General features: G+C 33.9%; 2 protein-coding genes across 2 annotated transcripts; one reads left to right on the forward strand and one right to left on the reverse strand.

Moving 5' to 3' along the window:
* Positions 1 to 70: 70 nt before the first annotated feature.
* LOC110801334 (uncharacterized) lies at positions 71 to 6,301 on the reverse strand. Its single transcript, XM_022006683.2, has 2 exons — positions 6,094 to 6,301; positions 71 to 833 (listed from the first exon to the last, which is right to left on the reverse strand). The coding sequence occupies exons 1-2, from the start codon at positions 6,216 to 6,218 to the stop codon at positions 257 to 259; spliced, it is 702 nt and encodes a 233-aa protein (XP_021862375.1). The 5' UTR covers positions 6,219 to 6,301; the 3' UTR covers positions 71 to 256.
* A 10,066-nt stretch (positions 6,302 to 16,367) lies between these two features.
* Positions 16,368 to 18,938, forward strand: LOC110801332 (probable receptor-like protein kinase At1g33260). The gene is made up of 2 exons (XM_022006680.2): positions 16,368 to 17,009; positions 17,950 to 18,938. Exons 1-2 carry the CDS (start codon positions 16,670 to 16,672, stop codon positions 18,684 to 18,686), a joined length of 1,077 nt encoding a protein of 358 aa, XP_021862372.1. The 5' UTR covers positions 16,368 to 16,669; the 3' UTR covers positions 18,687 to 18,938.
* The last annotated feature ends 4,103 nt before the right edge of the window (positions 18,939 to 23,041 follow it).

Raw genomic sequence — 23,041 nt, forward strand, 5'->3', positions numbered from 1 at the left:
GAATATATCTTTACTACTACTTGATTATCAAGAGGAATTCTTCACAGAATCTCAGCCAACAGAGCCAGGATAACCTTCAAAACCAAGTTAATGATTACTACTACTTCAGAATTATACATTACCATCAAAACTAAACTACATATCAAATACCAAAATTTGTAAATCAATCAATCTAACTGCACTATTTCTCACCTGCTAAACTCATATAAACTCCATAAAAGTGTTTAACATACAGTAATCCACCTCCTTCGAAAACTCATTGTTCTTCTTCATCTTCTTGTGTATCATCAGATGCAAGTAAATGGTTAAGTGCCACTTTACTTTTCTTCAACTTTGGCAAACTCTCTAGAACTTCATCCTCTTCACCCTTTCTTTTCAGATTCTCTTCATTATTAGCATCCTTCACTTCATTCTCTTTACCCTTTTCTTCCCCATCTTTAACTTCAGCTGCATCAGTTTTCTGAACTTCTGTTTTTTTTGCCTTTTCATGCTCCAACAGTAAAACCCTAATTTCCTCTTTACTTGCAAGATCAATTACACTTTTCCCTGCTTTTGTTTTAGCATGTAGATTAAACCCTTTCTTTAACAAGTACTTAGTAAGTTCAATATGAGATCCTTGAACAGCATAGTGCAGAGCAGTCATTCCTTTTCGATTGATAGCTTTAACTGAAACTCCTGCAGCAACAAGGGATTTGACAGCTTCTAAATGTCCCTTTTGGGATGCAAAATGGATTGCAGCCATATCATCTACAGCTGCAGCACTAACATCTGCCTTATGCTTGCAGAGAGAGGTAATAACATTCGCGTGGCCCGCCCAAGCTGCTAAGTGTAGTCTAATGTTCACAGTCAAGTAAAGGAAACAAGATACACTTCTGTTCAACTTACACAAATAAATTTCAGTAGAAGTAAAGTTCAGTAACACACAAGCAAATCTTTTCTTACTCTTAAACATGTTTTGGTTGATTGTTGGTAGGAAGGCACTAAAAATCAAGAAGGGTGTCTTAAACTCACACAGAAGTAGGTTCTAGGATGTCTAAGGCTCCGTTTGGTAGGGTGTAAAACGTTTTCATGGAAAACGATTTTTCCCTTTTCAATCATTTTACGTTGTTTGGTAGGGTAAGGGATGGAAAACAATTTTCCATAACTCCCTCAAAGTTAGAAAAACATTTTCCATTTGAAAGGAAGGGAAACCACTTTTCCAACTTCCTCCTTACCTCCATCTTCACCCATTTTCCTTTTTCTATTAATTTTCTTTTAAAGAACCAAACAAAGGAAAACTAGTTTGGAATTGTGTTTTTCCTTGAAAAATATTTTCCATAGAAAATCATTTTTCATTGAAAACGATTTATGCCAAACCAAACGGAACCTAGAAGTAAGTAAAGTTCAGTAACACACGGGCAAAGCTTTTCTTACTCTTAACATGTTTGGGTTGATTGCCAGGAAGTCACTAAAAATCCAAGAATGGTGCCTTAAACTCACACAGGAAGTGGGTTCAGGATGTCAAAAAGTAGAAAACTGTCAAGCAAACCTTTACAGGAGTTTTAACTTGAGCACATTATAAAACAGAAAGAAATAAGTGAAACTCAATACAAATGCCAACGAGGCAAACAGGTGTTTGCGTAGCTTGAAGTAACATAAGCTCATAATGACATAACTAAGTGCCAAAACAAATTAAATTTTGCTACCTCGATCCAGATTTAGGTGTTATTACATGGTAATGACGATTATTTCCAGAAGGACAGAGTACCAAATGATGAGATTTACTGATGATATAAGGTCCAAAAGGCTAATTGTGTCAATGCCACATTTGTGTGATCACATGCAAGGACTACAGTCATAGGCCAAAAATTTCAGCTTCTGTTCCAATACTTGCAGGTTGATCACCTCTAGAAGTTTGCAAGATTGGACTTCTTAATGGCGTAGCTACTCTGGGTATGCACAAGAAATCGATCCAGTTCTCTTGTGCTGTGAAATATATTATACAGTAAGCAAAGACAACACTTAACAGCACAACAGACATAAAAAAACTAATACACCTCCACAAATACTTGAGTAAACAGTATGATTGAGCTGACTTTTGAACCAATAAGAACAATGACAACAATAGATAGCAGATCCCATGAAGCCCTAAAGGTTGATCTGAGATAATCAAGAAACATAAACCATTACCCTCAACTAAGTGGACCTATAATCTACTAAGAAATATGCAGCCTTACTTAATAATAAGTGGACCGTTTCTTTCAGGGGGGGGGGGGGGGGGGGGGGAAGGACCAATTACCGATGTCCATTTCTATTAGTTTTGGATAAACTGCAAATTGGTTGAGCTGGTTATCTATCCTATAACTCGATCAACCGCAGGAACTTTTTTTTATTTTTTAAATACAAATGGTTATGCTGGGAGAAATCAGAAGAGAAATTACTTCACTAATTCTATTTGACACAACCTTGAACAGTTCAGTTGAAGTACCGAGTCCAAAATATTGCGCTAGTTAACTCTTGACAGTCTTGAGTATTCAAAAGGGTCATCTACAAAGCTACAATGCCAACCAAAAACTCAAAGCTAATAAAGCATCTGAGTACGCTCAGTTCCTTCTGTATCAAACTGAATTTTATTTGTTCATCCTCTTGCCCTCTCAAATTTTCTTTCCTCCACTTCTTTACATTACCTCTTTGCTTGTAAGTTTGTAACCTAGATAGACACCTACACACCTTTAAGGATGTGGCTAAAAAAGTTGGATGTACAGAAGCCTTTGTACATGGCTATTATTTAAGACAAGGGTAGCATAGACAGAAGCTCTTTATGGATATTTGAACTATTTCTATAGATTAAGCAAGTAGCAGACCATTTGATCCAACAAACAGAGATATGTAAAATCACGAGCCACGTTCTTAGGGAGATTTTCTAATGCTGTTACTTTAGTGTATCTGTGGCCTCAATGCACAAAATACGACAAGGTTAGATACTAGTCAACTCAATGCGCAATCTAGGTCAAAGAAGCAGAGCAGAAACTTGGAGATACATGTTTAAGACTACCCAGCCAAAAGTTCCAGGAATTAGCAAAATTCGTTTAAATGAATGACACTTGCAAGAGTAGTATATGTCCAAAAGCACGAGTCAACTGAATTTCGAAAAGAAATTGTAGGGGGGGGCACCTACCTAAGTAATTCCCTGCACTGCCACCTCGCCCTTTTTCTAACGGCCTTCTGGACCACTTCCCATCACACCCTTCCCTCTACGCCTGGCATACGTCAGCAAACTGGCGCCCTAGGTGGCTAGGTTGACGCATCACAGTATCCTTCAGATCAATATTCAATGAAGGATCTCGTTTCTGAAAGCAACATTATCACGTCTTTCTCTTCGACCATTAAGAACAAAGACACAGATATTGATTATACAATGCTTATTCAACAATTCAACCTCAGAACCACACGTGTGCTATAAACCTCATTGAGTCATTGAGATTAGCAGCCAGGTGAAAGGACAAAAACTAAGAAGCCCTGGCAGTCTGGCACTATATTTTCTATATCCATATGCCTGTTTTTTATGGGAGTGAATTGGATGATTAGGTCAACTCTCACCGCTTCTCTCCCGCATTCTATTATGTGCACCTCCCTAACATAGTAAAACCCTTAGGGCCCACAACACTCTGCGTTCAGGGCTTGACCTCCTTTATCCGTTATACTCTTAGTTAATGTTTTAACTGTAAAGGCATATGGCATAGGAGTCAACCAAAAATTCACATAATCTCCAAAACCACTTCAGAAACTCCAAGATAGCCAAAAATATTCTTATTCGATCGATAGCCATAACATAATGGAATTCTGAAGCTCAATTCAAGCAGAAAAATTCAATCACGATCCAAAAGACCGCCCGCAATTGAATAAAGAGAGAGAAAGAGGAGACAGGGTTCTGCAATCCTGAAATTGGTAGCTAAAGGGTTAGAACTGATGATCAACTCAACAGCGGTGCCATCTCCATTTTTGCAAGTTGTCAGTTCTCTTAGTTTTGAATAAAATGCAAATTGTTGAGCAGTTTATCAATCCTACAACCCGATTAACCACAGGCACGTTCTTGTTAAATGAATGGTTATGTTGGGAGGAAGCAGAAGAGAAGTACTTTACTATTTCTATTTGACACAATCTTGAACAGTTAAGTAGAAGTACTGACTCCAAAATATTGTGTAAGTTTAACTCTTGACTAGCCATTATGACTCTTGCGTATTCAAAAGGAACATAAAGTCAACCGTACAACTGAAAGCTAAAGCATCAGTTTAATTGTTGTTCCTTCTTGAGTATCAAGCTGAAATTCATCTGTTCATTCTCTTATCGTATCATATTTTATTTCCTCCACCTCTTTATATTACCTCTTTGGTAGTAACCTAGATGGGTACCTTCACATCTTTCAGGACGTGTCTCACATAGTTGCATGTACACAGACCTCTGAACAAGGCCATTATATGTTACAATGATACCACATACAGAAGCTCTTTAAGGATATTTGAACTACTGCTACATATTAAGGCAGTAGCAGACCATTTTACCCAGCAAAAGTAGAGAAATACTATCACGAGCCACATTCTCAAGGGGATTTTCATATATTAATGTGCTGCTCCATTAGCACGCAGGTCTGTGTACCTCAAAGAAAATTCTTCTACGACAAAATTAGATACTAGGTAAACTCAATGCACAAACTAGGTCAAAGAAGCAGAGAAGAAACTTGGAGACTTATATTTAAGACTAACCAGCCATAAATTCCAGGAATTAGCAAAGTTCGTTTATATGAAACAGAAAATATCATTCAGCTCATTATTCAATGAAGGACCTCGTTTCTGAAAGCAACATTGTCATTTGTTTCATTGACCATTACGAGTAAAGACACAAATACTGATTATACAATGCTTATTCAACCACTTGAAGACAGGTGAAGGGTGATTTTCAAAACATTAAAACTCAATCTTAGAACCACATGTGTGCTATAACCCTCACTGAGATTAGCTTCTAAGTGAAGTACTAAACATCATATTGAAGGACATAAAAGAGGAAGCCCTAGCATTAAATGATTTATGTCAATATGCCTGTTTATTGGAGTGAATTGGATTTCAAGCTAACTCTCATCACTTCTTATTCCCACTCTCCTTCCATAACCTTCAGTCATAAAAGACTTTCTAACTTGACCTAGCTTGGTCCCTCTACACCACTGCATTTTAGAATGTGAAAATCTTGTAGTTTAATGATACAAGGGACAGACATTTTTTGGCAAAGACTTAAACGATATACTTCGTATAGTGCAACTATTCTTATACTCGAAGTTAATGTTTCAACTTTCAACTTATAAAGGCATAGGGCATGAGAGTCAACCAAATCAACCAAAAAACAAAAGTTAAATACTTCATGGTTTTATCCTCTTTATGCCTAACCCAAATGAAATTTGATCGTGTGGCATGGATAAGGCGGCAGGTTCTCTCCCTCGCCTCATACAACACTAGGAATATAGAAAGAATCTGATAAAGAACCGCTTAATGACCTTATAGCATATCAAATGCTTTACAAATCACTACATAACCAAAGAATAACACCAGAAGTGACAGAAGTCCACAATCCACCTAAATCACTTTATAAGAAAACCCAAGTTTCTACTACAGTACTTCCTACATTTCACCCCATAATTTCGGTCTCGATTAGTTCACAAGATTGAAGGGCCAATTCTCTCCCGGACCCTCAATTCGATTGTTCTTCAAATTTCCAACTGTTTCAAACTGAAATGACCTAATACTCTATCATTACTCTTGTGTTACAAATGCACAATTCAACTAAATTATACTTGGTGATACTATTAGTCGATTCAGAGCTCCTAAAAGTGCTCAATTTATCAACTAGGTCATATCCAAAGTAGTACAAAATTTCATAAATTCTAAACAAAAATTAACCTTAATTTCCAAAACCCACTTCAGAAACTTCAATAGAACAAAACAAACATATTCAAACAATACAAACAATACCCATTAAACATAATAGAATACAGAAGTTAAACTAATGCAGAAAAATTCAATCACAACCCAGAAAAAACTGCAAACAGTTGAATAAAGAGGATACGGGGTTCTGGAATGCTTATCTCTGGAATTGGTAGCTATAGGGTTAGAACTGATTATCAACTCAACAGTGGTGACATCTCCATTTCTTGCAGCTGCGTGAATATCATCGTCTCTTTTGCTCGCCATTTTCTTTTGCTGTTGTTCTGCAACTTCTGCTCCGACCCAATTTGTTTTTTGCTTTTCCGTTTTTTTTTTTGTGCGAAAGAATGGACACGTATGCAATGGGTTTATGTGTTTAGTAAACCCAAAGGCCCATATTAACCATATCTTAAATGATCCTTCCTGTTGCGTTGTTCACTTCACCTGATTTTTACTGGATTTATTGGTAAAAATAAAGTTTTGCTAATTGAAATTTATTTTTACTTGTTGAAATTGATTACACCAATTGCAATAAAAATGAAGTTTTATTGATTCACTAGTTTTTTTTTTTTTTTTTATGAGTTTGTTGAGTTTTCCTGATTGACCATAATTTATCTATACTTATTGCTCCGTATGACTGATCTGTACTAATTGCAACTTCCATTTTCTTTTAAAGGTGAATTGAGCATAGCCTTGGTTTTGCTCGAGGAAAGTTAGAGCAAGAAATCTCCATCTCAAATACCCTAATAGTCAGGTACAAACTTGTAGCGAAGTTGAGAGGTAGATTTCCTAAACTGGTCAAGTCCAACAGATCTTTGGTACTGATTGTAACATACATTTTTCTTTTGAAAGGTGAATTGAGCATAGCCTTGGTTTTAGTCGAGGAAAGTTAGAGCAAGAAATCTCCATCTCAAATACCCTAACAGTCAGATACAAACTTGTAACGGTAAGAATACTTCTTTATGGTACCATCATTGGATCGGGGAAGGTCCTCTTTATACTATAGAGGATGTTAAAATTCCGGAATTAAAGGCCCATTGGCTTGTGGATAGAATTATTAAAAATGGAAAATGATACTTGGACGATATAGAACATCTTATTCCCAATTCTATTAAACTCCAAATTCTAGCTTACCCACTTTCTTATAATAACAACGAGGAAGATTTTATTAGATGGCATTATTCTAAATTGGGAGATTTTGACATTAAATCAGCTTCTCATTTACAAAATCAAACTTATTCTTTACATTTATCTAATGGTTCTTCTTGGTGGTGTATTTGGAAAATTAAATTCCCTTACAAGTATAAAATGCTCTTGTGGAACTGTTGTCGTGAAATTCTTCCAGTGGCTGAAAAATTAAACCATGTTATAGGGGATATTAGTCCCATGTGTTCTAGATGCCTTGGTTCTATGGAAGATCATCTTCATTTATTCAGAGACTGCCCACAATCCAGTGTTCTTTGGTCATTTATTTTTCAAAGAATCTGGAAAAACGAGAATTTTGATTGCAACTCTTTTTATAATACTTCATGGAAGGATTGATTGGTTTCAATCTTAAGAATTCAGGGGCTTGGAAAATCATATTTACAGTTTCTATTTGGCATATTTGGATTTCTAGAAACAAAACGGTGCTTGATTTGAAAATAAAAAGTGGCTTTTCGCTTTATAATTCTTTCTTCATAGATTGAAAAACCACTAACTTGGCTTTGCATGGTAAGAATACAGACCAAACCACCATCCATCCAACCACTACAAAGCATTAGATTCCACCAAAGGAGGGATTCATGAAGCTCAATATTGATGGGGCTTGGAAGTCGGGATCAGTTGCTGGAGGAGGAGGTATCTTTCGGAGACACACTAGTTCTTGGTTTGTGAGCTTTTCCAGTAAATTTAACGTCCACTCTCCATTGGCTTCTGAACTTTATGCTCTTTGTGAAGGTCTTATGATTGCTAAGGACTTTATGATAGATAAATTGGAGGCGAAAACGGATGCTCTAAATCTCAAGTTACTGTTGGCCAAAGTTAATGATCAATCCCACTATGAGCCTGGACCAGTCCTTAGAGAGGTGGCTCAACTGTTGAGACAAAATTGAATTATCAGTTTCTCTCATATTCCAAAATTCTGCAACAAGGTTTCTCATTCGTTGGCTGCTCATTCTTTGATCATGGCAGTTGGGCACAAGCTACATTATATAATCCCTTCGTGTGCTAAGGAAGATTATGAAGGGGATTTTGAAAGGGAAAACCCAGAATGTGCTAATACTATCAAAAGAAATGCTCGTGATCAGGTTCTGGAAATGGGAGCAACAAAAACTACAAATGCAGAAATTCTGAACAATGCAGGGCCAGTTTGCCAGCAGCAAAAATTGTGTTTGGTTCAATTGTTTCTACGATCAAACAAGCTATTGATAATACAATCAAGGATGCAGAGAATAAAGACAAAGAAAAAGGAAAGGGATTTACTCCCTTCGTTGTTGGTGGTTCAACAGTTGAGAAGCCTATCGAAATTGTTGAAGTTGAAGACGATGTTGAAGATGGTGAAGTCACCAACAATTGAAGTTGAAATGGAAGAAGGTTTCTTTTTGGGAGACGCATGGAGATCAAGATCATGCCTTGGCGTCATTTTTGTTAATTATATTTTGTATATATATGCATGATAATCTTAGTATGGTAATTATCTTAGGTGGGTGTGTCCAAATGTGGATGTAGGTTCATAATTTTACCTCTTTTTGTCAAGTTTTTTGGTACGATGGGGGTGACCATTTTGGTGTAGATTTAGGGATGGGCTTTTGTTGGTTTTGGACGTTGTACATCACTATGTGAGGTCTTTGGCATCGTTTTGCTTCCCTTCTGAAATAATATAATATAATATTTCGTCGACTTGAGTTAAAAAAATAAAAAAAATTGTAACGAATTGCAAGGTAGATTTCCTAAACCGGCAACATACCTTTTGGTAATTGGTAATTATATTGGGTGTTGGATAACCAACTACGCGCATATGTTGATCGAATAAATATGTTAGTCTAAAGCATTTTTCAAGATTAAGATTTTTTTTTGATAAAAGTATAAAGATGAAAATAAAGTCAATGAACTAGTGAAGAACATTACAAAAGTCAAAACAAAGTTTGCTGCCGGCCAAATTGAAAATTAACTTTCGAACGAGGTCCAAGCTCATAAGCAAGCCTACATGTTTTAATGTCGCCTAGCTTCTTGCTAATAGGAATAGGAAAAATATAACCTAATTAAATATGTTAATTAATTTTGTTATTGATGTGTATAGAGAAAATATTGTTTGTGATTACAATGTAATCGTGAAATATAATACATTTAATAAATAGGGGCGGACGTATATTGTATGTAGGGTAGAGCCGGTAGAGAAGTGTCTGCCCTCTATTTTTTTTTTTAAAAGACAACCAAAAACTGAAGCAATTAGTAAAACATATTAATTAAATAGAAAAATATGAACTAATAAGTCACAACAAGTGGACTTGTACTCTAGTGGTTTAAGTTTTAATGAATTAATGAGATGTCATGGGTAAGATGACCATAGGTTACACTTTTAACTACCGTAGTACGTATTCATTTTCTAGAATTCATAGATATGAAATTCACCCCTTAACCCACCCATGTTACAAATGAATACTTCGTATAAGGAAAATACGTTTTCAAATATAATTATTAATGTGATAATTACTCCGTAGCTATTAAGTAGTATATGCATGCTTTATGGAATACAATTTTTACAAACATTTTTTTATTTATTCAAATCAAGCCGATGTCAAAAAAAAAAATTAAAAATTTGCATGGCATATTTTTAAAAAGGAACTAATTTTATTTTACTTTATATTAAGCCCATTAGAAAATGCGTACCCTGTTTCAAAATTTTGGATATATCATACACTATCAATAAGGAGATGATCTTGAGTTATCCACTTTAAAGTTTGAACCTAAAAGGAGGTTCCATCTTAAAACTAATTATCAATTAGACGAATGAGTAGATTCTCAAGCGTAATTATAAGTATACATATTGGTTATTATCTCCTATCCATTCTTAATCGATATGGGACAGGACAACTCTACATGTGCAACTATAAAAGTATTCATAAAAGTCGCAATATGTTTTGACACTAGCAACGCTTAAGAAAAAATAGAAGAAAAATATATGGAGAAACTTAAAAATATAAATAAATAAATAAATACTTGTATGGATGGGATTCATGCATGCACCGCCACTTCATAAATTGGAGATAAACAACGTACGAAGTGTGAGGTACGACGAATTTAGTTAAATTAAATGGCTTTTCGTAATTTTTATATGATTATTATATACTTCATTACGAGTTTAATTTCTTGCGAAGAGAACGTATAATATAACCTATAAGTACGTAGCTAAGCTTGTTAGGGGATGTTAATATAGGGTTTCATTAGAGACTCATAATTTTGCAAATTTAGGAATGTAACACTTTGAACAAAATTAGTACGTACGTTAAGCGTGTCTTCAAATTAATATTAAATGTGATCAAAATTCAGAAGCCTAATTCAAATTAAAGTACGGTCCATAAAAAAAATTAAAAAGTTGGTCAAATCCGGCATAGTCCCGAGATAGTGTGATTAGGCTTCTTGGACCAAAACTTATGTCTAAATCTAACGTACTATAAGCCGAAAATTTCTAGTGGGCTAAAACTAGGTATGGTATGAGTGTATGACTGATTTATCTCTATTTTATAAGGAAAAAAAGAAGACTTGTTGTCCACATAAAAATACTAAAATACCCTTAAATAACATTTAAATTATTCCTAAAAAAATTAAGTTGTTCCTAAAAAAATGTTTAAATTGTTAAAAAAAAAAAACATTTACTCTTATGAAGTATTGAAACATTATTATAAAATCATTTTTTATAAATCTCCGTATGCCAACGCTTCCACAAGTACGTACTAGTTAGCTCTATACTTTAAAGGAAAGGGCCTTCTCCCATACATATTAGAAATAGTATTATTTTGCTGTGGTTTTATGGTAAGGAAAAATATTCTAGCTAGTTAGCGAAATAAAATCGTCACGTGTCAACTCGATCGAACAACACATGTTAAATATTTGAGAGTTGGGGGGGGGGGGGGGGGGGGACTCATAAGTGTAGGGGAAATCTCCACGTCAAATACAACTCTAATAATCGAATACAAACTTTTAACCTCTCACATATTTCGTAAGGTAGATTATTTGAACCAATATTACACCTTTTCGTATATAGCTAGGGTGTAAATTAATGTTGATCAAGTACATATGCATGCTTTTCTAAAGCATTTTCAACGATTTATACAAGAAATTGATAAAAGTAATATAGTAATATATATAAAGAAGAAAGTAAAGTCAACAAGTCAAGACTATACAAAGCAATATTTGCTGCCGTCCAAATTAAAAATAAAGTGTCGGACGAGGTCCAAGCACATATAGCTAGCAAACTACTACGTAACATGTACTCCCTCCGTCCCGGAATACTTGACCTATTTTCCTTATTGGACCGTCCCTTAATACTTGATCTGTTTCTAAAAATGGAAATATTCTAACAATATTATATTATTTCTCACTCCACCCCTATTAACCCACCTACCCCCTACTCCATACAAAAAATAATTAAAAATTCAACCCCTACTCTCCCCCAACCCCACCTCTTAACCCACCAACCACTAATTACATTAAAATAATACCCCACTATTAACTACTACCTATTAAATTAAATAAGTCAATTCAAGTCCCTGAAACTCTGTGTCGGTCAAACCGGGTCGAGTATTCCGGGACGGAGGGAGTATTATATTACCATTGCCTTCTTGCTAATAAGGATTGGCAAAATATGTAATTAATTAAAGAACTTATTAATTTATTAACTTGAACTTGATCAGAAGTCTAACATAGTAACATATGTCATTCATGACTTTGTTGTTGATGTGTAATGTGTTCATCAATTTTAATACAACAATCAAATTAATAAAATTAATTCTACGTGGTAGTAGTTAAAGTGTTTTTGTCATCTTTGTATTGATCGTTCTATTACCCTATAATATATACTATCTCTATTTTATTAAGCTTTTTACGCTTTGAAAAATATGCCCAACAGTACGTTAAAACTTTGATCATAAATGCTCACTATCATATCTATAGAAAAGTATCATGAGATATCTTGTTAGATTCAATTCGTCTCGAAATATATATTTCTTTAAATATCACTTTTTATATTTTTTTTTTTTTGCCATATATAATTGAATATATTAACAGTAAAACATTGCACCGAAATCAGTGCAAATAGTAGGTATAAACAACTTATTGAAACAGATGTAGTACTTTCTTCCCTCAAAAAAAAGAAACAGATGTAGTACGTACTTTCTAATGTTACCTAGCTTACACGTACAATTGGAGTTGAATAAAAATTTAATTTTTATGATGTTATTGGATTGCCACATACGACTATAATTATATAGTGATGTATGAAGTAGTATCAGTCACTTGGCTACTTGGGCACAAAAAAGGTGTACATTCCTAAAACATAAACTCGTAAACACCTGCAGGATCAGATCAGATCATATCAGGTCATTTGATCTGATTTTATTTAATATGACCAAATATTTTTTTTTAAAAAAACACTCTTATATCCAATCTTGGAAAGCGTGTCATCACTCATCACTATACTAGCTTTCTCCTCCTAAAACATGTGCAAATAACATATTCTAACATTTATTTAAATTACTACTTGTATTAAAGAAGAAGTATTTTTTTTCAAAAAGGTCAAGGTCTTGTGGTTTTGCTTCAAATTTACTTCAATCTTGATACTATAAACATAAAAAAGTTCGAGGTCACAAGATGCATATGGTTGACACTTAACTTGGGAAGAAACAAAGTTAACCACCCACCAATACACCATGTGTACATGGATCTCGAAGTTATTAGCTTGTGACCCAAGTTCACCACCCTTTTTCTTCATTTGTTTAGTCCTTTCCTTATCTAATACTTCATCAATATTCAAATGTTGAGAGTGAAGCTAAGATTATCTACTACTATATAACATGTTACCTAAGTTAAGTTGCAATTTATCCTAAATTACTAAGTCTCCTTTCGTTATCGTTTTTATTTTCCCGTTATTTGTTTTTTTAGAAAACTAAAAACAAAACTTAGAAACCGGAAAATTTTAAATTCAGCTTTCACTACAAAAATTTGCATCTTTTATGACAACCTAATAACGACGGGTAAAAATCCCGTCGTAAAATGGCTTTTGCGACAGGGATAACAACCCACAAGGACGGGAACAACCGTCGCAAATGTGTTTTATGATGGGTTAACGACGGCCCCCTTTTATGACGGGTTCGCGACGGAAAATCCGGTCGTTAATCAACAATTATTAGCCTTTAACGACGGGATTTCCCGTCGTTATATAATAATACCATTTCTTATAGTGTTTATTGTTAGTTTTCAAAATCAATATAATTATCAGCTTTTAAGTTCATAATTCAATCTAACACGTATGCTTTTAGAAGTAAAAAATAAAAATCAAAAACAGAAAACTCACCGTGATACCGGACGAGGCCTAAAGTGTTTATTCCTTTCACACAATTGTTGTTACTCGACCTCTTGATTAATTTGTAGAGTCTAGCGTAGAGAAACCCCTTGACTTTGATTTTATAGGGAGTATATATAAACTAATTTGAATGTAGAACTAGTTAAAATACTTTTTACTCCTTATTCGTTCTTTGTTTCCATTAGATATATATTAATTTTGAATCAACATTCCTTACAAAACAATCTCATATAATTTAAATTATAGAGATAAATGCTTGCGTAATGGTCGATCTTTCCATGCTCATTAGGAAATTTCAAAAACGAGCAATAACATAAACTAATAGTTTACTCTTTTGTGTCTTATGTAGTACTCCGTATTAGACCTGGTTATTGGACAGGGTAGTCCAGTGGATATAGGGTTAGGGTCAAGTTAATAGGGCTTTTATTGGACAGGGACTTTATTAGACAGGGTCATTATAGGGTCAAACTTATACTACAATTATTTTGAAAATAAAAATAGTAATGATACAAAAAATTACATGCATAGCTTCGTATTTACTTGTACTTGCACATGGCTCTTTTGTTTTTCATTTTTCATTGCTCGTTTATTGACCCGCCCAATAATGACCCGCTATTGACCCGCTATTGACCCGCTTTTGACCCCCCATTATCGACCCTCTAAAAATGACCCTTTCAATACCCGACCCTCTTTTGACCCGCACCGACCCTGACCCGCCCCGCCCGATAACCAGGCCTACTCCGTATTAATTATTGATGTTGTCATTTGCATGTTTGGCCTTGAAAATAATTCAACATCTAAAAGTTGACGGATAAACGAATACTTTATACCATTTACCTCAAAGAAAACTGCACATATAATCACACACAATTATGGGTGACAATGAAACGAGCGAGGCCTAATTATGACAGGTAACTCTCACTACCATATGCTCTCACGTACGTATTAGTAGATTTATGATTCCAGTCTTTGTCTAAACTAAATTGTTACATCCTACAATTATAAAGATGACTTAAGTACGTGTTCATTTCTTTGATCTTGTCCATTTTGAGATGGTTAGACATAATAATCTGAAAATTACATCACAACAATTAAGTATATAATGGTTGAATAAGATCCTTAAACCTATTGATAGATTCTTTGCACCGTTTCTTCATCTTGTACTAGTAGTTTATTAGTTTATCATGTCTTAATAAGAAGTAGGGCTGCAAATGAGCCGAGCCGAGTCGAGTAATAACCTTATCGAGCTAAGCTTGTTAAGGAACATTGGTATTCGAGCAGGCTCGAGCTTGAACGAGCTTTAATTTTTTTTGTTCGAGCCAGGCTCGTTTAATAAAATACTTTCTCGGGCTCGGCTTGAGCTTGCTCGTTTGTATTTCGAGCTCGAGCTCAAATTTTAACGAGCTTTAAACGGGTTTTAGTAAATGATCGAAAACCTATTCAATTCAAGAGTACTTATAGTGGCCATAAAGATTGACGAAATATGAAGAAGTAGCTAATTTGGAAGTCCAGCAAAATTCTTGTTGATTGTCGTGATTGAGAAGACTAAAAGAGGAAGCAGGAAATATGAATGTATAATTGACAAAATTCAAGCAAATATGCATTGACTATTGAGTTTCTAGATATATAATTCCTAAAATTTGTTTACTTTTTACCATATTAAATTTAGACTTTACCATTATACAAAATAATACATATTCTATATTTAAATTTGTATTATTCTATTAAAATATTTTACAAGCTATAACGGAGTTATAAACGGGCTACTAACGAGTTACAAAAGAGATATAAACGGGCTGTTCGTGAACAATAACGAGCCGAACGGGATGTTGTTCGAGTAAAGCTCGTTTAACAAACGCGCCTTAAATATTTGCTCGAGCTCGTTCAATTGCTTAATGAACGAGCTTTGACCGAGCTTTGACCGAGCTTGTTCGCGAGTTGTTCGCGAACGTCCTAGCTCATTTGCACCCCTAATAAGAAGACACAAACCATACCTATCCATGCTTCTTTAGGTAGAAAAAACCCAAGGAATTAAACCTTTTATTTAATTATGGGAATATTTTTTTTATTAATTATGGGAAATATGTATATATATAATTTAATCTTTTTTCATGAACATTCACTAATCTTTGGTTGGTTGGTAAAACTAGCTTGTAGGAAACAATTCGGCAGACAAAAACAAGATTAAGGTTTCAACACGTATGCATTCATGCATATAAACCAGTCAAATTCTCAAAGAGTGTATTTAGTTGGTTGAAATATGTTTTTCTTTAATTATTTGCATTATCTTCAATCCAAATTAAACCTTATGTTACATGAGAATCTTGTATTTTTATATTATTAATTCTACACGGGTGGGTCTAACCTTACCATTTCTTCAAAGCCACTAGGATGGCCAACAAAACAAACAAAAACAAAAGTAAGAAAAAAGTTAATTAAATTTAAAAAATGTGACAAAAATAAAATAAAAAGTGATTTGATCCTTTGATGTTGCTTCTCATCTACACCAACTTTTCTAAAAAAATACAAAAAGCAATTTATATTAAAAAAAAAAAAGAGGTGATCGAAGAGAGAGGATAGTGGTGGGGGGGATGTTCGTGTGGTGTTTGGTAGGACAAAAGAATTTATATTAGCAAAATTAATATCCCCATATTTCCAATCAAATCTTTCTAATTAAATACCCGTACACCACAAAGATATGAAATCAATATTTTAATATTTTGTTTATAAAATTAAAAAAAAACTATAAAGATATAAAATTGATTTTTAAATTATATTTTTCTATAAATAATTAATATTATTACAAAACTATTCAAAAAATTGCCTCCCTTAAACCAAGTCAAAATGTCTATTTGTAATTTTGTATATATGGTGGTTAGTATGTCTCCTTGTGTATTTTTATGCTCTCTCTAGCTCCTTCTTCTCTCCTTCTACTCTATTTCCTTAATCCTCCATTTTTCCCACTAATCATGATTACTCAAATTATCTTCTTAATTATCCTTTTCTCCTAGACATATATATATACACACACACCAAAATACTTCCCTTACTTTTAGGTCACTCTCACTAACTATCATTACAAGACTCATAACTTATATATAAGTGTTAATAATATAACAAGGGTTGATTCATTTCTTGATATCTTCATTTCAACAAGATGGGTTTTCTCATGGGTTGTTTTGGGTGTAAATCGGGCTCACGGGCCAAAAATGATGACCGGGTCAACCCGGAAAGAGTGTCGGTTGATGATGAGGTGGTGAAGAGGTTTACATGGGAAGAAATAGAGAGAATGACTATGAAGTTTAAGGAGGTGATTGGTGTAGGAGGTTATAGTAATGTGTACCTTGCTAAGTTCCCTAATTCATCATTATTAGGTGCTGTTAAGATTTATAATAGTAGTGAGAGGCTTAATCAAGTGTTTAAGAGTGAATTAGAGATTTCTCAAAAGCTTCATCATGCTAATATAGTCAAACTCCTTGGTTTCTGTGATGAAAGAGGTATGTTCTTCAACATAATAATTTGTTAGTACATTGATTAGTCTTGTTTTAATATCATTACAAAGTTTTTGTGCAAATAAATTTGATTAAAGTCCTTTAGAATGTAACGAAATTTTGGTTATTAGGCTCTGTTTAATCTGTTTTTTTTTTTTTTTTTTTTTTTTTTGCTATTTCTAGTCTTTAAGGGTGAAATAGAGATTTCTTAAAAAAACTTCATCATGCTAGTATAGTCAAAATCCTTGGTTTCTGTTATGAAATACGTTCAAGTACTAAAATGGTCCTATGTCGATCAAAAAAAAAAAAAGTACTAAAATGGTATGTTCAAGTACTAAAATTTCGGTTTTGGGTCGGATCATTTTAAAAGATCATAAGTTACGTTGATTAGTCGTGTTTCAAAATCATTACAAAGTTTTATGTAATTACAATGATAAACTTGATTCTTATATATATATATATATATATATATATATATATATATATATATATATATATATATATATATATATATATATATATATAAAAAGTCATTTAGAATGTAACAAGATTTTGGTTATCTTGTTTGGTTATTCTCTTCTGCTCGTGGAATCTTGTTTGATTTTCTTAGTTTCTTATTCGGTCATAATTTTGCTGGTCTTGTCTAATCTAAATATTTCTTGTGAGTGTATTTTTTCTTTTATGATCTGGCCAGGTCTAATTTTTTTTGGTCTAGTCTGGTTTGAATATTTCTTATATAGTCTGATTTTAACAAGAATAAGTAATAAACAATCAGAATTAGGCAAAGAAAAAATAGGACTTCTTATTAGTACAACATATCACATTGGTTTGATTTGATTCTAGACTAAACTAAATTTGACATTTGCTAATATAATTTCCCAATTCATTTGATTTTCTAGACTAAATTTGACATTTGCTAATATATTTTCCTAATTCATGTGAACAGATGAAGGAGTACTAGTTTTCCAATACGCACCAAAAGGAAACCTACAAGAAGCGTTACACCCTCGTAATCAAATCCCGTCTACATCACCGCACAACAACACGTGCCAAAACCCAAAACCAAAACAACTCACGTGGAAACAGAGGATTTCAATAGCCTACCAATTAGCCCAATCACTAGAATACCTCCACGAAAGTAGTGACGTCCACATAGTCCATGGTGACGTCAAATCCTCAAACGTACTTTTAGACGAACACCTCAATATCAAGCTTTGCGATTTCGGGTTCGCCAAAATGGGCTTTTCGTCCATGATCAAGCCCGCTTCCTCGTCCCGTATTGCAATGATGGGTTCACCGGGCTACATTGACCCGCACTATCTAATGACAGGGATTGCTTCAAAGAAGAACGATGTTTACAGTTATGGAGTTATACTTTTGGAGCTTATTACTGGGTTTGAGGCCTTTATTGTTTCTCCAGAAGGGGATAAACAGGTGCTTTTGACAACGATTGTACGGACTAAAGATAGTTTTGATGTTGAGAAGTTGGTGAAAATGGCGGATTTGAGGATTGTTGAAGAAGATGAAGATGAAGATGAAGAGGGTTTTGATAGGCAACAAGTTAAGGATTTGGGTTTTATTGCTATGGATTGTTTGCATCATTTGCCTAGTTTAAGGCCTTCTGCATCTGATATTTGTAAGATTTTTAGAGAAAAATTCTGTTTTGACAAAGATAAATTTTGAGAAGAATAAATCACAGGAAAAAAATTCATGTAGGGATAGGAAAATTGTGTGTTGTAGTCTTGTATAAAAGTATAAAATTTGCAACTCAGAAAACAATCTCATAACTTCATAAGAGATTTTTAGATTAGATAGAGGTTTCTAGGAGTACACAAGAACAGTTTGTTTGCATTTTGGCGTGGTCTGGTCTGATCTGGTTTAATATTGTGAATTGATTGTGAAAAGTTTTTGGTTTTTCTCCTTTTGATTTTTTCATTTGATCGGTGTATGTGTATTATTTTCTTTGGTTATTCAAGTTTTGCTAGGATTTTCACGAATTTAAATATTCGATCCTATATATAATTTTTGTTAAAGATTTTAATTGGACTAATATAAGTTGTTCTTCATGTTACTACCTTAAATCGCGGTGACAACCTTGTTTAGGTTTGTCTAATCCGTACATAAGTGAATTTGCAAAATTGTGTATAGTTTTTACTCAATTGAGAAAATTGTCTCAACCTCTTCAAATTACTCCGTACTGAATTAGAATGAGTATTTTCCTAGTTTATTTTGTGTGTGGGGGCGCGCGTAAAGGAGTCGGTGGACTCGAATCTGACACTTATTATACACATTCCCTCAATTTTAACACCATACAAGATCTCTATCGGTATTTCCTCCAAAAAATATGTGACAATAACATTTGAGCACATCATAAATTTTACGTGTACCAAGTATGGAAAGTTCTTCAATCTTCATGGATGTCATCACTAAGACAAATTGTGAAATTGGTCCAATTTTTCCAAAGGGGTTGAAATTGAAAGGTGTTATTGTTGTTATATGGGACCTTGAATAGGACACATAAATTAACACATAAAAGCCAACTATAGAAATAGAAGGCAAAGAATTAAAAGGGCTTTAATTTTGTCAAACTGCATGGTTTAATACAGCTCCATGTTTACATCTTAAAGACTTTTCTTAAGAATCTTCCATGAACAGGAATTATATGCCGGCCTATAGCAATCATAAATTTGATTGTATGTACAGCTGTACTAAGGTCATTTTTCTTTATAAAAAAGTACGGTCTAATGAGTTCTTGTAAAACTACTTAATTTAAGCCGTGTATTTGACAAACTGTCTCATGGTGGAGTTGGTGGGGAACTCGACTTGAAGGTCGCAGGGTCGACCCCATCAACTGCGAAATGGTTAGGATCGAGTGGCTTAAGCGAAGACTTGCATAACTGAGCTGACTAACATGTGCTATGTAGTGGTTCGGTGGGGTCCCTTTTTCTTACCTATAAAAGAAATGGTTCGGTGGGGGCCCAGATTGTATCTCGGCTTCCCACTAATTATTTGTAAAATATTTGAATTTGTTAGCATTTGATTTATAATAATAATAATATTGTTAGACTTTGGTAGCATTCCCTATTTCTCTGGGTATATATATATTATTTTTTTGACACAAGTTTACTTTTATGAAAATAATTCCTACTCATGTGTATGGAATATAATATTTTAGTACATTGTATAGAGTATATGTTTATTTCGTAACCTATATTATAAAAATTTTAATAATTAAATGAAAAAGCTGTTTATAAAAGGTATAATCGTTAATTCAAAAAGCATTTAACCTAACAATTTGTGATATTTATCCAAAAAATGGATCAGTAACACAATAAACGGTTGTAAATTAACAATTCATTTTTACAACTCTAAACATCTAGTCAATATATAAATCAATGTTGAAAAGTAAGTACATCAATGACTAAAAACTGGTGGAGAGAATTACGTTTCATATACTTTTTCCCCCAAAAATTTCTTAGGTTTTTTCTTGTTCGGAATTTTTTTTTTAATTTTGTACCCCTATTATTAAATTCCTGGATCCGCCACTGCCTAGAAGAGAGGAATCAAGAGACTTAAAAAAAGTATAATCCTAAAAACATCATTATGTATTCCATATTAGTGACGTGGTGAGTAATTTACCTTGTGGATAGACAAAGTTTTTTTCGATTGCACGAGTGAACTCATTTTATTTTCATTCTTTAATTTGTTGCCTAAGAATTCATGCATTTCTTTTACCAAAAGTGTAAGTAGGTATGATCGTGAATTCGTGATCATGATACAAGTACGGAGTAAGGTTTTTTACCCCTCTAAACAAGGATGTAAATATATACTACTCCGTATAAAGTAATGAAATTTGTTACAATTCTTTAATTGATTATTATATATTAAATTAAAATTAAAAATTACTCCATTCTCCATTCATATAAAAATTACCCCTAATTTCAGCAGTTTTCTCATCCCAAAATCCACTATTTAGGGCCATTTTCTGTCCAAATTCATATTTCAACGAGTTTAATTACATTAGGTGTAGGAACATAAAAGTTACTCTGAGTACTCACTAATTAAGTGACAACAAAAATAGTCAGATGATGATGCAATGGGAACTTGTCATATACGGAGTATAGAATTATATAGTTGAAAGATACTTTAAACCACTACAAGAAATTGTACTGTTAACGACTGGAAATTCCGTCGCTAAAGGCCAATAATTGTTGATTAACGACGGGATTTTCCGTCGCGAACCCGTTATAAAAGGGGCTGTCTTTAATGGAAAATCCCGTCGCTAACCCATCATAAAAACATTTACGACGGTTGTTCCCGTCTTTGTTGGGTTATTATCCCCGTCGCAAAAGCCCTTTTACGACAGGATTTTTACCCTTCGTTATTAGTTTGTCATAAAAGATACAAATTTTTGTAGTGAACAAATAGAGATCGATGTTCCCTTAAATGAAAAGAAAGGTGTTAAGATGTGATTGGTATAAAGGTCATATCAAAGTAGAATCATTAATTGTTATAGGCTTATAGCCTTAATTATTATACTTAAATGGCTAATTGGTTACAAAGTATTATAATAACAAGAACATATAGCATGGCCATGCTTACGATGACAATTACAAATGTGGTAAATGCTATCAACTCTATCCTGTATAAGGAAGAAACAATTAAGAATCACAAATATGACATCTAACAATTTTACTTCATTAAATTTCATTTGTAACAACCATGCACTCTATAATCAATTGACAAAATAACTTTAATATAAGTTGATTTAAAGACATATATTTCACATCCGATTATTACTCTATGCTTATAGAGTTATAGATGTCCCGTTTTACATCACACATTTTCCTTTTCCTATGTCCTAACGCCATAGAACAATTAGTGGTATAATAGTCTCTCTAACTTTTACCAAGGTCTAGAGTCTAGACTAAAGATGGATGTGAGTCTGATGCACGACCCGACCGGACATGAAAAAATCCAGGCACGACACTAACACGAGCACGAAAAAAGTACAACCGACATAAACATGAAGTCGTGGGCCGGGCCTGAGCTACATTTTTTTGGAAAAAAACACGACTCACCTCGACAACCAGTGGCCTGGGCCTAGTTTTGTAACTTTCGGCACTGTCCGACACCATGCAGAGTGGGTTTAGCGTGGGAGGACCCGTTTAGGCCCGAAGAGACGTATTAATGTAATTTGTTTTCCAAAAAAGACTTTTCGAGGCGACAACTCCCATAGGCTCTTGTGTTGTAAGACTTGTAGCTTGGCGGTCTACTGGGTGTCTACACCACTATGCCTTCTACGAGGAACTCTATGCCTCAAATGGCTTGTGTTCATATGGGGACACAAGTGACTTGTATTGGTACCTATTAATTTGGTTTTGGTACTAAGACTGGTATTGTATTGGTATACCAATACATTAATAAGAAGTACCAATATAAATCATTTACGTTTTTGGTACTGAAATATTTTGTGTTAGTACTAAAAGTAGCTATACTTGAGTCACAAGCCACTTGAGGTACATACGGGTTCGTTTACCCCAATAACGTTGGATCATAACAAGTAAAACGTTGGGTCATAACATATAAAACTTGGTAGGGAGGACCCGTGTTCGATCCCAGCAATAATAATTGGGATGAGACTGAAACCTATCCACTCAAAACTCCCCGAATCCGGATTATCCCTAAGGGTAAACCGGGTGGTAAAAAAAAAAACATATAAAACTACTCCGTGATGGACTCATTAAGTAGTCATTATTCCCTCTAAGGTGAGTATCAATTCCCACAAAGACAAACACAAAGTGATGAAATATTCTAGGATACAATTTATGAGTCCACTTTGTTACTCCCTCAGCCTTTATTTTTTTGGGCCCAACATCCTTTTATATCTTCTTTAAAGTATTGGCCTATTACAGTAAATATTTATTGAAACTACAACTATACTCTCACATAAATGTATTTGGTCCCACATTTTTAACCCTTTTCAATTTTCACTCAAACTATTCTTAGTAAAAAATATTTAAATTTTAATGTATGGG

This window comes from Spinacia oleracea, chromosome 6 (genome assembly GCF_020520425.1).
Source record: "Spinacia oleracea cultivar Varoflay chromosome 6, BTI_SOV_V1, whole genome shotgun sequence".
NCBI classification, from domain to species: Eukaryota; Viridiplantae; Streptophyta; class Magnoliopsida; order Caryophyllales; family Amaranthaceae; genus Spinacia; species Spinacia oleracea.

Bases quoted from the DNA above. Each gene is read 5' to 3' on its own strand.
- LOC110801332 (XM_022006680.2), top strand. From the start codon at position 16,670: ATGGGTTTTCTCATGGGTTGTTTTGGGTGTAAATCGGGCTCACGGGCC. The intron at 17,010-17,949 runs GTATGTTCTTCA...TCATGTGAACAG, and splicing joins TGGTTTCTGTGATGAAAGAG to ATGAAGGAGTACTAGTTTTC.
- LOC110801334 (XM_022006683.2), bottom strand. From the start codon at position 6,218: ATGGCGAGCAAAAGAGACGATGATATTCACGCAGCTGCAAGAAATGGA. The intron at 834-6,093 runs GTATCCTCTTTA...TGTGAACATTAG, and splicing joins GATAAGCATTCCAGAACCCC to ACTACACTTAGCAGCTTGGG.